The 16,098-nt window shown below is 41.8% G+C and overlaps 1 protein-coding gene across 1 annotated transcript in view; it reads left to right on the top strand.

The window, feature by feature from the left end:
* Nucleotides 1–12,541, top strand: part of LOC121290488 (guanylate cyclase soluble subunit beta-2-like) — a 69,143-nt gene extending 56,602 nt beyond the window's left edge. The window contains exons 15-17 of the mRNA XM_041210925.1: nucleotides 945–1,150; nucleotides 4,336–4,425; nucleotides 8,739–12,541. Coding sequence (XP_041066859.1) covers nucleotides 945–1,150; nucleotides 4,336–4,425; nucleotides 8,739–8,890 — 448 coding nt within the window. The 3' untranslated portion in view covers nucleotides 8,891–12,541. The remainder of the gene's footprint in view (nucleotides 1–944; nucleotides 1,151–4,335; nucleotides 4,426–8,738) is intronic.
* The last annotated feature ends 3,557 nt before the right edge of the window (nucleotides 12,542–16,098 follow it).

Raw genomic sequence — 16,098 nt, 5'->3', positions numbered from 1 at the left:
TCTCCATTGTAGAGGAAACCGCATTGGGAGCAATGAATGCAGTAGACTAAATTGTGGGAAATGAAAGTGAAATGCTGCTTCACTTGAAAGGACTGTTTGGGCCCTTGGACGGTGAGGAGAAAGGAAGTGAAGGGGCAGGTGTTGCACCTTCTGTGGTTGCATGGGAAGGTGCCGTGGGAGGGGGCAATAGAGGTCACCATTATTGAAACTAGCTTTCCAGAGCTTATTAATTGAATTTAAGTACCACCAGCTGCGATGATGGGATTTGAAGTCATGTCCCCAGGACATAAGCCTGGGCCTTTGGATTACTGAACTGAAAGCAAAACACTGCAGATGTTGGAAATCTGAAATGAAAACAGAAAATGCCAGAAAAGCTCAGCATCTGTGGAGAGAGAAACAAAGTTAATATTTTGAGTCCATATGATCCTTCTTCAGATCTGAAGAGAAGGAGAAATGTGATGGATTTTATACCGTTTAAGAGGGGGTGGAGCAGGTGGTACAAAATAGAAGGTCAGGGATAGGTGGGAGTGGGAGCTTAGAAGAAATTTGACAAAGATGTCATGGATGCAAGTCAAAGGGAGTGTTTATGGTAGTGTTTAAGACTAATGAAGGTGCAGACAGTGGCATAAAGATAGCAAAATGCGGAATATGTTAATAGCAGAACAAGGATCAGCACTCTGTGAAAGCAAAACATACGAGCAAGACTGTGAGTGAAACTGTCAAGCTCGAGTGCTTCTAAAGAAACCTATTTCATAGAAACCTTACTGTGCACAAATTGGCTATTGCGTTCCTACATTACTAAAGCAACTGCATGTCAACAGCACTTTTAGAATATCCTGAGGTTGTGAAAGGCACTAAATGAATGGTAAATAGACAAAGACTGCAGCCTCTATCTATATTATTATAAAAGTATACTTCAACACAACCATACTCTTGTCTTACAGAGCCCTACAGAACAAAGGCTTTGAAATAGTGGAGAGGGGAGCAATCAATGTGAAAGGCAAAGGGAATATGATGACCTACTTTCTCGTTCAGAATCTGTATGCCACTGAAGATGACATCATGGGGAGGCCACCAATGAGCTATGGAGGAGACCCCAACCAATGCAACGATGGCAGCAAGTGGAAATCTGAACAGTGTAAGCAGAGTGGTGAGTTTCACTAGAGGAGAATACAACTTTGGCAATTATATGGCACTTATTGCAACCAGAATTCAAAGGTGATAATTGCAGTTAGCACTATTGAGGCATGAGTAGTGTTACTTAGCTAGATAAAAATTAACAGCAAAGTGCCAGTGATGAGGGCTGCATTGGAAAAGGTTTAATACACCAATAATTACAACTTTTATTTACCTATCTGAACCCTGCCATGTAACTGCCCTCTACTCACTGCAGGTTGCTGGAGAAAACATCTTGAGTTTAATTGTGAGATATTGCTGTAGTTTTGACCAGGATTTTGTTTGCTCTAGTTTGTAGATACTCACTTTAAATAGACTCTGTAGACTGTTGGAGCGTGCTGCATAAATGAACTCTGTTTTCTTAGTAAGTAGACTTTGTTCATTGTAAAATAGACTGTTTGCTGTGAATCCTGCTGTAAGTACCAGCCCAATCTGAACTTATTGGCTGTCTTGATAGTTTACATTCAGTTTATCAAATACAGCCACATGAAAAGATGTATTTGCCTGACTGACTACAAAATTGATGATTCCCTTTGCTGATTAATTTTCCTCCCTTTTTTAATTCTAAGCTACCTCCCACCAGCAGCAAAGCCGTGGACTGGTTATCATCAGTAGGTAACCTACCGGACACGATTGTCACTGCAACTCCTTCTTCTTGAGTTCTCTGCCCGACCCAGTCACCAGTAGAGACGAGGAAGCAGGTCCTGAATCCATCCCAGCTGGAACGGGGATCAAACCTTATGCTGTTGGCAGCAATCTGTTCCACACCAGCCTCCCAGCCCACAGAGCCAACAGACACCCACCCCACCAAGGCCCAGCTGCTATGGCAACATACACTTTTACATGGATAGTGACGGAAGAGGCTCCAATTTCTTTCCATCCCATGGCTGACCAGGAATCTCTCCCACTCCTATTGCGTGTCATTAGCGTATGCTGGGTGGATTTACAAGTTGATACTCAACCTGTTTGGCCACGTTATGATTCCATGAAGTCCAGGACTCCATCAAGTCCTGAAGCAGGGACTTGAATCTGAAGCCTCTGGCCTCTGACTCAAAGACACAACGCACTGTGCCACAAGACCTCCTTTGCCTGTTCTTAACAGGGAACTAAAAACAATTTAATATGGAAATCGATGCCCTGTATCGAAGTCCTATGAGGCTAATAGGATCTCATTTGCCATTTAGGTTGGGATTGGCTGAAGCCTACAAAGTGCAGGCTCTGCAAGTGTAGGGGTTGCTCCCTTTCTCCCTCAGAGACTCTCCCCACACTCAAGTTCGTGACACCAGATTCACAAGTGTATGGCTTGAATGGAATGACCAGCGAGACAAGTTTCTCCTGATAAATTCACAATCACTTCATTGAATTACCCACAACCCTCAGAGAAGGGCTGCATTCAGCAATCACAAAATACAGTCACAATTACAGTTACCCAGAACCCTGTCCCATCAGAGCTAAAGCCCCGACATTGTTCCTAACTTAATACTTAAATCTTTAGATCCTAACTTAGTACTGACAATCACCCCTTGGCTGGTCTTCCAATGATGTTGTAGGTCCCTCGGTGGAGTTGACCAGACTCTACCAACTTCCTTAACAGCCTGCAGAAAACAGTGGTGTCCGACAATTTCTGTCCCCACTTATACAATTTCTGCTGCTGGTCAGGCCAACTCATTTCAATGCCCAGTAGTTAGCACTTAGTTTATTCTACTCATAGTCCAGGCGAATATGATCAGCTCATGCTGGTTGAAACAATACAGTCGTTCCATGGAAAATATATCCCAGATGAATGTGATCAGCTCATACCATTGTTTAAATAAGCTCCTGTTGGTTTGAGGCAGTACAGTGCCCAGCTATAAGGTCGGTGAAAGTTTGAATATCAATGGCCTATTCCTTGTACCATTGTATCAGGTAATCAGTCTCTTAATTGTGCAGGTAATGGCATTTCCCTGGTAATATTGTTCCACGATAGCAATCAGTCAATGTCCAAACCTTTTTCTTGAGCCACTGTCTTTATGAAATGTCTGAATTAACCCCTTGCTGCACAGCCCTGCGCTGTTGGCATCTGCTTGGCTTCTGTATTGTGGTAGAAAACATGAGGTCAAAACATGTCCATGGTTTGGGTTTTATACTCCATAAATTTTTCAGTTGGAGGGATTCTGATCCTACACATGTATAATGGTAAAGAAGGCACCTAATGCAGATAAGTATTAAGTTATTTCTGAGGGGTGCTGAGCAGCATTAGTGCACTCCTGGATCCCACAAAAATAATCTAGCCTGCTGCTGACCCAGGACCTCATGCCAGGACACTTTCAGATATCAAGCTGCTACTCCATGGCCTTGAAACATTTTTTTGAGAAGAATCATTGACTGAATGACACCTTCAGCAGCCTAAGGAGACTGTGTGATATTGCTAAGCAATGTGTTACCACTGCATCATGGGGAGGCAATGGCATAGTGGTATTTTCACTGGACTAGTATTCCAGGGACCCAGGGTATTGCTCTGGGTTTGAACCCCACCACTGCAGATGGTGTATTTTGAATTTAATTTAAAAAATTTGGAATTAAAATGTCTGATGGCGACCATGAAACCATTGCTGATTGTTGTAAAAACCCATCTGGTTCACTAATGTCCTTTAGGGAAGGAAATCTGCTGCCCTTAGCTGGCCTGGCCTACATGTAACTCCAGACCCGCAGCCCTGTGGTTGACTCTTAAATGCCGCCTGAACAAGGGCAATTAGTAATGGGCAATAAATGCTGGCCTAGCCAGAGATGCCCACATCCCATGAACAAATTTTTAAAATCCATACGCAATCCCTCTGTCTGCCTTTCTAGCACCATTCAAAAGTAGTGATTAATGTCTTTTCATTTAAAGAGAAGGCAACATAATTTTATATAAACTTTAACACGTTTGCCACTAATATGATGCAATATAATTTCAACCAATAATTGTTATTTATTATCAATAATTTAACCAGTTACCCGTCAGAAGAAAGCTTGAGATCTTGAGATAAACCAATACGTTTTATGGTCTTGAATTACTGGTTAATGAGTAACTGAGATGAAATATTGATTACAGGTGAGTCATGGTCTAATCACAGGGTTAATGCAGATCATCATCAAATCATCACTAAATAGGTAGCCAACCTCTTCTTCAATTCACAGAGCAAGATAACAATGAAGATCAAGATCACAAGCCTGTTCTAACCATGAAATATGCTGACAGTGAGCAGACACCCATAGGTAACCCTTCTGGTAAGTTGTGTGAATACTGCAAGGCTCTAGTTAAAACGTAAGCTTGTCTTCTTCAGCCAGGGAAACAAATCAGATCGGTGTTATTAGATGGGCTTAATATTCCAGTATTTTGATAACAACTCTAGAGAAGAAAGGGAATGAGATACACATTTAAAGGTTAAAAAAAGCTAATCATTCAAATGAGGACTGTCCCATTAGGAAACTTAACAGGTTGGAGATCCACCTTGACAACATAATATCCACAAACAATTCACTGTGAGGAAATACAAAAAGCACTGAAGTGAATGAGAGCTAAGTGTTCCAGTGGGGAGCCTGGAATCTGACACATTGCCAGTTGATCATTATTCCACCGAGCAAAGTTCTTGATGTGGGCTTCCTGCAGGAGACGTGCGGTCAGCTGCAAGTGGGGGAAAGTGACCATGAATTCAAAGCTAAGAATATTTGAGTAATTTTAGCATAGGAGATCGACAGTGAATCCCATTTTAACAATCAAATCTCTTGAACACTGTCTCATTCAGAGAGGAACTCAGTAATGCTGCAAAAGGGGAAAAGGATGGTCCTGTGGCACAGGATAAGATGTAAGATTTGAAGTTCAGCTCAGAGTCAAACAGGACGCCACCAAGTCCATATACTGCTGGTTTCAGCTTGACGGAGCAGGAATTGATGAGATGTGAAATCAGGGGCTGAGTTCAGGACTTTCACTGGGAGCTGACAGGAGTGGATTGATTAGTTTAGATACTAAACCAATTACTTTCTTGAAAGAATGAAGACTTGAAATTAGTGACGGTCATGTCGTGCCTGCAAGAATGATATATTCCTAACTTTCAAGATACAGACTTCAGTCAATGCAGACTTTTGAAAATTTACTGAGAAAAAGTACTGAGCAAACTATTGGATTTAATCCAAGTCCCCAGGATCTGATGGCCTACATCCTAGGGTCTGAAAGGAAGTGGTAGTGGAAATAGTGGATGCATTGGTAATAATATTTCAAAATTCCCTGGATCCTGGAAAGGTTCCAGTGGATTGGAAAAATGCTAATATAATGTCTTTATTCAAAAAAGGGTGGAGGCAGAAAGTAGGAAACCAGTTAGACCAGTTAGTTTAACGTCTGTCGTTGGGAAATTGTTGGAATCCAGTAATAAGGAAATAGTAATGGGGCATTTGGAAAGTCAAAATGCAATCCATCAGAGTCAGCATGGTTTTATGAAGAGTAAATCGTGTTTGACTAATTTGCTAGAGTTCTTTGAAGATGTGACAAGCAAAGTGGATAATGGGGATCCTGTAGGTGTAGCATATCTGGACTTCCACAAGGCCTTTGATAAGGTGCCGCACAAAAGATTAATACACAAGATAACATCACACGGAGTTAGGGGTAATATATTAGCTTGGATAGAGGATTGGCTAATCAACAGAAAGCAGAGAGTCGGGATAAGTGGGTCTTTTTCTGGATGGCAAGGTGTAACTAGTGGGTGCCACAGGGTTCAGTCCTTGGGCCCCAACTATTTACAATCTATATTAATGACTTGGATTCAGGGATAGAAGGTACCAAAGCTAAATTTGCAGCTGACACCAAAATAGATGGGAAAGTAAGTTGTAATAAAGAAATAAATTTACAAATGGATATGGACAGGTTAGGTGGATGGGCCAAAATTTGGCAGATGTAGTTTAAGGTGGATAAGTGAGAGGTTATCCATTTTGGCCGGAAGACTAAAAAGGCGACTTATTATTTAAATAGAGAGAAACTTCAGAATGCTTCAGTGCAGAGGGATCTGGGTGTCCTCGTGCATGAATCGCTGAAAGCTAGTATGCAGGTACAGCAGGTAATAAGGAAGGCAAATAGAATTTTGGCATTTATTGCTAAAGGAATAGAGTATAAAAATAGGGAAGTACAAGGCATTGGTGAGACCGCACCTGGAGTACAGTGCACAGTTTTGGTCCCTTTACTTGAGGAAGGAAGTAGTTGCACTGGAGGTGGTTCTGAGGAGGTTCACTAGATTGATTCCAGAGATGCAGGGCTTGTCTTATGAGGAGAGATTGAGCATTTTAGGCCTATACTCGCTAGAGTTTAGAAGGATGAGTGGAGATCCAATTGAGGTATATAAGATACTAAAGAGGATAGACAAAGTAGATGTGGAGTGGATATTTCCCCTTATGGGACATTCTAGAATGAGAGGCCATAGTTGTAGGCTAAGGGGTGGTAGATTTAAATCAGAGATGAGGAGGAATTACTTTTCTCAAAGGGTTGTGAATCTGTGGAATTCACTACCTCAGAGTGCAGTGGATGCCGGGACGCTGAATAAATTTATGGAGGAGATAGATAGATTTTTAATTGGTAATGGGTTGAAAGGTTATGGGGAGAGGGTGGGAAATTAGAGTTGAGGCCGAAATTAGATCCGCCACAATCATATTGAATGACGGGGCAGGCTCAAGGGGCTGAATTGCCTACTCCTGCTCCTAGTTCTTATGTTCTTAATTGACTTTAAAAAGTGATCAAAGTATTGCCCAATATGTCAAGAGACTAATGTTTGTAATTTCTGCACAGACAACAAATGAATTCATGTCTGAACCTGCTTCTGGAAAGCCCCCAAATGCAAAAGGTTTTCCCAGGTGGAAATTGACCACCCTCACCAGATTTAACAGGCAATGACTACCAGAGCTGCCAGGGCCGTGAGGAGGGAATATCAAATAAAGCCTTCAATGAGCTAATTGTAGCTAGTTTGTTGATGGGTTATCAGTCTTTCCCCCATTGTGTATCGATCACCCCAGCTCCAACCCATTATTGTGGACAATGGGAGGCACTGAAACGTGCCATCATGCGACTGAAACTGGCTGGAGATAACAGGTTTATTACCCCACAAGGGAATCCAGCAGGTCAGTTTGCAAACTAATAGGACAAGAGGGACCATCCTCCAGAAAAAAGAACAGGACCCTGCCTAACATCCAGTCAACTCAGGCAGTGAGAAAGAGGGACTCATTTGGTTTTACCTGCAAAGCTTCGCCTCTACAAAACTTGGCCACGACTTCGTCTGGGAACCCAGAGGCTTCAAACTCCCATTTGTCCAAAGAACCATGAGAGAGAACCTACTATTGGTGCATTTTTTAAAGGACTGAAATTTGGACTTGTGATTTACTTTGGTTAATAACCTAAATGCATGCTTTGTCTCTAGAATCCATCTTTATTTGTGTGTATGTGTGTGTGTGTGAGGGGGTAAGTGTGTTTCATTACGTTTACTTTTCAGGATGTTGTGTGAATAAATGTTATCCTTTCCTTTGATTTAAACCTACCCGAAAGCCTGCATCATGTTTATTATTCAAATTCGCAACACAAAAAATATTTAAAATACTTCTTCTGAGAACAGATCTTGTTGTGATCAACCGGGAAGAAAGGACAAAGGGAAAAGGATATCCTGCCATCTCTCCCCATCCATAACACATTTTTGAGCAAGTCTAAAAGATGCCCCTGTAGGTCAACCAGAACAGGGGTGATGGGTGATGGGGTCTTGGTGTGGAATAGAATGCAAGTAGCAAATATTTTAATGAACTGAAGTTTACTGAAGAGAGGATGAGAGGCCGGCCAGTATAGAATTGGAATAGCAGAATCTTGCAGTTGCAAAGGCATGGATCAGGTCCCATAACAACTGAGATAACCTAAAATAAATTTCACTCAGGACGCTTGCAGAGGGGAAGGGCTATATAAATGCATGTTGTTGTTGTTATTTGATATTGAAATTAAATTTTAAATGTGTGTTGTTCTCATAGCAACCATCTAGCAAATCATTGGGCAGCATTTTCCAGTCGGTGAGAGAGGGTGGGACCCGCTTGCTGACGTGTAAGATGATGGGGGGTGACACCCGGCATGCGTCCCAATGTCATTTAGATTTTCAGTTCGGCTGCGCCCCTGCTGACCTATCACTGGCCTATTAAGGCCATTTAAAAAGTAATTAAATGATTAATGGACCTACCCGTCCAACCAGGCGAAGAGACCAGGCGGCCTTCCAAAACAACATGAAACAGGATGAGGTTTCATGAGGGGTTTAAAATGTTCAGAAAATTTTTATGTTTTAAATGAGGGGGACACGTCAGGAAAATTCATTCTTACCTTTAATAAATTTTTAAAACTTCAACCGATCTCCCTGAGGCAGCACTTTGAATAGATTAATGGTCTACAGCTCGTACTCTGGCATTTATTGGGAATTAAGTGCATCAATGATGCACAATGACTCTGGATGGTGAACCAATTCACTTTTATATTTTGAGTACATCATTTGATGAGTTGATTCTATTAATATCAGATTTTTTTTTTTACTATGAAGATACGGAAACCAACGGACCCAAGCATAACAAGTGCCCTGAGAACACAGTTATCTCCAGGGGAGAAGATGAAGCAAAGTCAAGACTGGACCTGAATAATAAGGAGCGTCTTAGTAAGGAAAATGGAAAGTCAGAGTTTTGTATCATATTGTAAACAGAGCGCTGTGTGCATCCAATTCACGCTGCACCTTAACTAGTTTTGTTTTCACCTTGAACCCTGATGAAAAGATACAAATGAAGTTAGTTTAATAATGTGTTTTGGAACATTGCAACTTCATACCGAGTTTCCCTCAGAAACATGTCTATTGCGTTTCACCAAATAATTTTAAGATATTTACAAATTTCCATAATATTACATCTTACCAAGGTCTTTAGGTCTCTTTACTCTCACACATGTTTCATGGATGGGTAAAATAATAAATACTGAACTTCAGTGAGAAAGTTTGGGAAGAGCAGAGACGAGGAAGTTAATTGTTACAGATTATCTCTGCCTTGCACTGTTGACCAAATGCTTCCAGTCATGTTAGAAATATTAAAACTAACAATTTCTTGTATAGCTTTTGTTATTTCATCCACTAATCCTTCACTCCTCATTCCCTGTACTAATGTGACATAGTGACAATCCAGACAGCATAGTTTGTAGCACAGAGATGTACCAGATTATGATTCAACTGGCAGACAGTCAGAGGTAAACCATAATTCTTGCTCCCAAAATCACAATCTTCTCGAAACATGACTTGCACTTAATGATACATTGAACCTGCTTTCTCACTCACCCTACGAATTACCCCTCAAAAACCTCTCCAGCAATATACCCTTGGGTTCAGATTTCAGCTACAGTGCCAGGTGCTGCCTTGTGTCCTTATTGTTAAGAGCAGTTTCAGACTATGATACTTAAAAAAATTCACTCTCTGTATGCAGGCACCTCTGGAAAGCCCATCATTTAGCATCCATTCCTAATCCCCCATCCAGCTGAGTAGTTGTGAGGCCACTCAGTGGTCAGTTTAGAGCCTCACCCATGCTGGTGTGGGACTGGTCACATATATGACAGACCGGATAAGGACAGTTGGCTTCTTTCCATAAAGGGCTTTAATGATAATCCAACAGCTTCAAGATCATTTTTACTGATACCAGTGTTTTGTTTAAACTGAATTCAAATCCTCAAACCGCCAACATTGCATTTGCATTCAGGCTGACTGGATTATTAGTGTAGGTTTTGGATTACTAGCCTGGGTCCCTGAATGCCTAGTGCAGCAACATAACCATTACACTACCATAGTGTGCGTTGTAATATTAGCAATGAAGATCTGGTTTTGACCCCTAAAAACTCAGGCCAGAACAGGAGAAACCTTCTCTCCAATCCTTTGTAGGGAAGAAGCCTTCTGCTAAGAGTGAAAGGCTTAGACGTGTTTTAAACCTTTCCTGTATCAGTGAACTGGTTTCAGGTGACAAGCCGTAGAAGTCCCAAATCACCAATGCTGGGTAGGCTCTCTATTCCTGACCTGAAGATGATAAGCCATATAGGCTGCTTCTGCGTTAGAGCTTGAGTTTAGATCAAGCCAGTGATCCCCTTGTGATAGCAGCTATCTCAACAGGTGGAATCCTTTTGTGAAATATGCCAGTAGTTATTCAGGGTCAGGAATGCACAGTTTACAATAACAGGTAGCTCAACACCCATCACAGCCACCCTGGCAAGCAGGGCTGGCACTCTGAAACTTTTTATATCCAGGCAAATGAAACCTAATTGACTTACACCATTAACACAAGTAAGATTACACATTCTTCCAATTGACCATTATGCCCAGGGTGATATTATTCAGACATTTTTACCTTTGAATCTGGTGACACCTGTGACTGAACAGCACTGACATGCACGCGCATACAGGCATGTACATACACACACACATGTAGAATCACACAAATAGACACATGCACACATGCATACACAAACACACATGTATACACGTTTATAGATACAGGCAGACCCGCACACACAAAAAGAAACAGACATACACACAACCTGCAAATATTTATTCTTCTTAATAGGAAGAAACGGAATCAATGTGATGCTTTTAAAGCCGTACTGGGGACAATTGAAGTAACAAAATCCATACCCAACGTACAAGGTCAATTCAATCCCAGGTTTTCAGATCTGAAACCAGCAGCTTGATGGAACAAAATTCCAAGGCTTCTTTAGGGACCTTTCTGTAATAGGCAATAAATGATTGCTTGTTCTTATGTTTTGCACCATTTCCCCTGGAGCCTCGCTCTTTTTTTTCCAGTTATTAGTGCCTTGTGCTGTCTTGTCTAGCTTTGCACTAATAATCACCATAAGGGGGGAGAACAGTTCCTTGAGGTACACAAAACTGTAAACACATTCTTACAGGCGGGTGTAATAGACAATACAAAGAAAATCTTCCACCCAATATTTCTCCAAAAGATCTCACCATTACTCTTAGGCTAATCTTTTATGTAAGTGCAAGTGTGGACCATTTGGCCTCTCAAATGTTAATTCAGTTGTAGACAATGGCTGATCTATGCCTCAAATCCATTTACCCACCATTTTTCCAGATCCTTTAATACCCTTACCTAGCACAAATCTACCAATCTCAGCCTTGAACATTTCTGTTGACCCAGTGACTGTTAATGAAATGCCAAAGTGTGGCTCTGGCCCATGATGTTCTCCCTTTAATCTCAGATTTACCCTTGCCCAGTCTCTGGGTCGGAGCTTGTGAGGGATAGAGTGAGTGAGACTGTGATATAAAGTATGGGCACTGCAGGACGCTATGACATCAATTTCTTTGCCTTGTACCAAAGCTAGAGCAGGGCAAGAGACAGAGAGGTTCAGATGGGTTCTTAGGGGGCCAAGCTCATGTCACTTTCAGGAGGGGCAGTAGAAGGTTTCATGTTACAGAATTACTAAAGAATACAATAAAAACATCACAACAAGCCCTTACCAGCACATGCCCTCCTACTTGCCCATTTCCAAAACCCTTGAAAATAGATTCCCTCATTAGAAAGTGCTTCCCCCTCATGGAGATCACATGTTTGGCTGGGGGTGGTGCGGGGTGTTCCACTTGTAGCTGGTGTCTCCCTGCTGCTCTGGGCTGTCTTAGATAAAGGGAGGGAGGAAGGAAGGAATTGCATTTATATAGCACATTCCATGACCACTGAACGTCTGAAAGTACTTTACGGCTGATAAAATACAAGAGTCAAACCCACTTTGAATCGTGAGGGGCAGTGTTGGAATCTGGCCCAAGGTGGCTGTGAGGAAATGACATTCCATATGAGGCTTATGTGAATGAATGTGGTGAAGGAATACTTCCAAATGAAGGCTGGGGATGGAAAGGGTAGAAGCATGGGCATATAGTCAACCAGTCCAGATACTTCAGCCCTATAAATTAGAGGTTATTCTCAGTGGCAAACATGATTAATATAGCATATTCTTAAGTAGTATGATAATTCCTGGTGAAAGGTGACTGGCTGTGTGTTGAGGTAATTAATTGGCAACAAATCCCCTGTCCGTTAGCCACCAATAGACAATAGATTTCTTTGTGTTTCCCCCTATTTTACTGTCCCTGCTAAAACAGTTTCACACAAAGACTCAGTACCCTAGGGTGAATATCTGCTCCTCAATCTTTCCAAGCACAGTGCCTGGATGAGGTACTGTGTCCCTGGCAAACAATTCACCAAGAGAGTCCTCGCTTCATGAATCTTGACCCCAATATCCTAATTGTTAGTGTCTCATGTTGGAATATGCCTAATGTATAAGTGAGTTACATAGTATGTAAGTTGCCCTGGATAAAGGTGTCTGCTAAATGTCAAAAATAATAAATGCATTTGAGAGAAATATCCAGAATGGTTCTATTATTGCCATTATTAGTTATAACATAGATGGTACAGCACTATTGCAGTTGCCATACCAATGCTGACTGAATGATGTATGACGCAGAATGCACTCAAAATTCAAGATTCGGTGTAAAATGAAAATGGTGTTATCAAGGTGTGGTTGATGCTTTAGCAAATCATGTACATGAAATTGTAATAAAATTAGTTGAGAGGAAGAAATGATAATGGATTAGCTAGGAGAATGGGAAAGAGTGGGAGAATGTTTTCGCTCAACAAAGTTTGATTTACAGAGAAAGCCTTCATTGAATCTGGTGAAAAGGGATAGCTAACCTTTACATAATGATTTGCCACGTTATTTACATCATTTACTTTTTACAGGTGCCTGATAAAAGCAGAAGAGACCTGTAGTCAACCATGTGAAGAATGACTCATGCAGTAGTCCAAAATGGAAGAGAATATAAAGGAATTATAAAGGAGTTTTCCATATTTACAACCAACCAGAATAGAACCATTTGTATTCTGTTCAATAAGCCAGTTAGTATTTCCCATTTTGAGTAGAGGGCGAAATCTATAAAGGAACATCTAGGTGCGCTAAACATAAAGCTGCGTTCAAGTTATATCTTTTTTCTGCTTTGGTTGTGTCGGTGTCACAGACTAACATCTGTATTCCACCAACATTTTTATAAATGAAACAGAAATTGTTTGCATTGTTGAGCCTACACAGGATAGGCCGTATAGATAGGACAGTGTTATTTTATCATTTATAACTGGTATCTGAATGTAAGAACATATAAGAAGCTGGAGTAGGTCCTTTGACCCATCGGGTCTAAATGGCTAATCTTCTACCTCAACTCCGCCTTCCCATGCTATCTTATGTCTCTTAATTTCCCTTCATACCCAAAAAATCTATCAACCTCTGACTTGAATATACTCAACTGTGGAGCATCCGTAGCTCTCTGGGAAAGAGAATTCCAAAGGCTCACATCCTTTAATCAAAGAAATTTCTCCTTACCTCAGTCCTAAATGGCTGACCCCTTATTCTGAGATTGTGTCCTATTCTAGATTTCCCCAGCCTGTCAAACCTTTTAAGAATTTTATATGTTACAATTAGATTACCTCTCATTCTCCTAAACTTTGGGAAATATAGATCTAGTTTACTCAATCTCACCTTAGGACAATCCCTTCATCCCAGGAACCAGCCTAGTGAGCCTTCACTGCACTCCCTTGAGGGCAAGTATTATTTGGGTAAGGAGACCAAGACTGCACATTGTGCTCCAGGTGCAGTCTCACCAATGCTCTGCACAATTGTAGTAAGATTTCTTTACTCTTACACTCAAACGTCTTTATAACAAAAGATAGAATACCATTTGCCTTTCTAATTGCTTGCTGTTCCTGTATGTTAACTTTCTGTGATTCATGTACAAGGACACCCAGGTCCCTCTGAATGCAAATATTTCCTAGTCTCTCACCATTCAAAAAAGCCTGTTCTTTTATTTTTCCTACCACTTCACACTTCACCACATTGTATTCCATTTGCCATGTTCTTGCCCACTCACCCAGTCAGTCCATATCCCTCTCCAGCCTCTTTGTGTCTTCCTCACCTCTTACTTTCCCAACTAAATTTGTATCATCAGCAAACTCAGATAGGTTATGAACAGTGTTCTCCTCTAAGTTATTAATATAGGTTGTAAATAGTTGAAGCCCAATAACATAATGTTGCATCCACAGTAATTCTGTGCACATTTGATTTGCACTTGTATTATGCAACATTTAAATATAGGCTGCTAAAACTTTTAGCCTCACTATTCTGTGCAATCTACATATTCTGTCCCGGCTACTTTGCTATGTTTCCACTGGGATTTTAGATAAGAATATAGTCAGCCAACTGTATCCTGCCTCATTTCCTACTGCATAAGGAGTTATTCCTCTTTTGCATCAAAATGTGTGGCCAGGATACCTGTCCCTTTAAGCTGTTAAAGGTCTTTAATTCTGTTAGATGCAGCTAATTCGCACTGCCCTGACAGGATAGCTCTTAGCTGAGGTGCTTCCACTGCCTGGAACTCACTGGCTCCATTGGGTTTGTGGGCATTTCCTATAATGGAAATAGTGGGCCCAAGGCCCAACTGATATTAGGCCTTGTTCCCACTATACTGGTGAATTACAGGTGGCTGTTGGGTCTCATCTAGGCAGATCACACGGTGAACAAATCTTAACCTGGGATGCCTGCTTCACCAGTAGTGGCCCTTAGGTAGGTCCTGAGTGGCGGGCGACGCATAGGTCGGAGTTCAGAAAGAGTAGAGAAGAGTGCAAGAGCCAGGAGGGAGAGAGGGGGCCAAGTGGATCTGAGAAAGGGGAAGGAGGGGGCCGAGCAGGAGGGTGAGAGATGTTGAGTAGGAGGGTGAGAAGGGGGGTGGAGGAGGAGTGTAAGAGGGATCTGAGGAGGAGGTTAAGTGGGGGATTAGGGAAAGTATGATGGACGATGAAAGGAAGAGTGGGGGGAGGGGCGGTGAATAAGGTGTAAAATACTGGAGCCCAGGGATTAGTGGGGGTGGGGCCGGTTTCATTGTCGTTAATTGAGTTCTTGCTGTTGTGCAGACTGAGCAGCCAGAGCTTCATACTTGAAAGACTGACTAATTTTAAAAAATTGGAACCATCAGTTGCACTGACAGTTGCTGCAAGTAGGAACTGCTGCTTTCAACTTTCAGGTAGCTCTGTGGTTCCGATTTTTTAATAGCAGCCGGCTGGTCAACCACGGAGCTGCCTGAAGGTCTTTCACGTTCTCAGCAACTGTCGGGTTTTTTTTTAAAAAGAGAAACCATTAACTTAAACGGTCAGTTGCTGAGAGTGGGAACTGACAGCAGAGCAGTGATTGGAGAAGCAGCAGGTACAGAAAAGACAGAACTGCTCCTCCAATCACAGATTCTGTCTCTCCCATGCTGGATATGTGCAAGCTCTTCCTTTTGTTCTATTATTTCTGGTGGTTTGCTTGCCAAGCTGGTTTGCCCGTGGCTCTGCATGGTGTGTCCGTTCCCCCCTTCCTCATGCTGATTGGTCTGTAAAGGTCATCCGCAATGCACTTCATTTTATGTATGGCAAATAATTGAACAAGTTATAATATATGAACAGGTGTGAGTGTACTGCTGAGGACTTTTTTTTGAAGGTCTTATGTTATCTTCTCTTGAAGTCGCTAAGACCAATTGAATGCAATCTATTGGGGAAACCAATGAGACAAGACTGTGACTTCAGTGCTCAAGTTAGTTGTTGTTCCAACTCCTTCAATCACAGGTCCCCTCCCTCCTGCTGTTTTGGTTCCTCCAGAGACAGAAGCTATGTTTGGAGGAGCAGCAAGGGCAGGAGAGAGGGAATTGTAACTGGAGGAGCTGGTGCATTTATTCTGGCCGTTCCTGCTGGCCACCGTGCAGGAGGTGATAGCATAGTGGTATTGTCACTTGACTAGTAATCCAGAGACCCAGGGTAATGCTCTGGGGAACTGGGTTCGAATCCTGCCAAGGC

Source organism: Carcharodon carcharias, chromosome 18 (genome assembly GCF_017639515.1).
Source record: "Carcharodon carcharias isolate sCarCar2 chromosome 18, sCarCar2.pri, whole genome shotgun sequence".
In the NCBI taxonomy this organism is placed as follows: domain Eukaryota; kingdom Metazoa; phylum Chordata; class Chondrichthyes; order Lamniformes; family Lamnidae; genus Carcharodon; species Carcharodon carcharias.
This window is presented reverse-complemented; position numbering and strand designations above follow the sequence as displayed.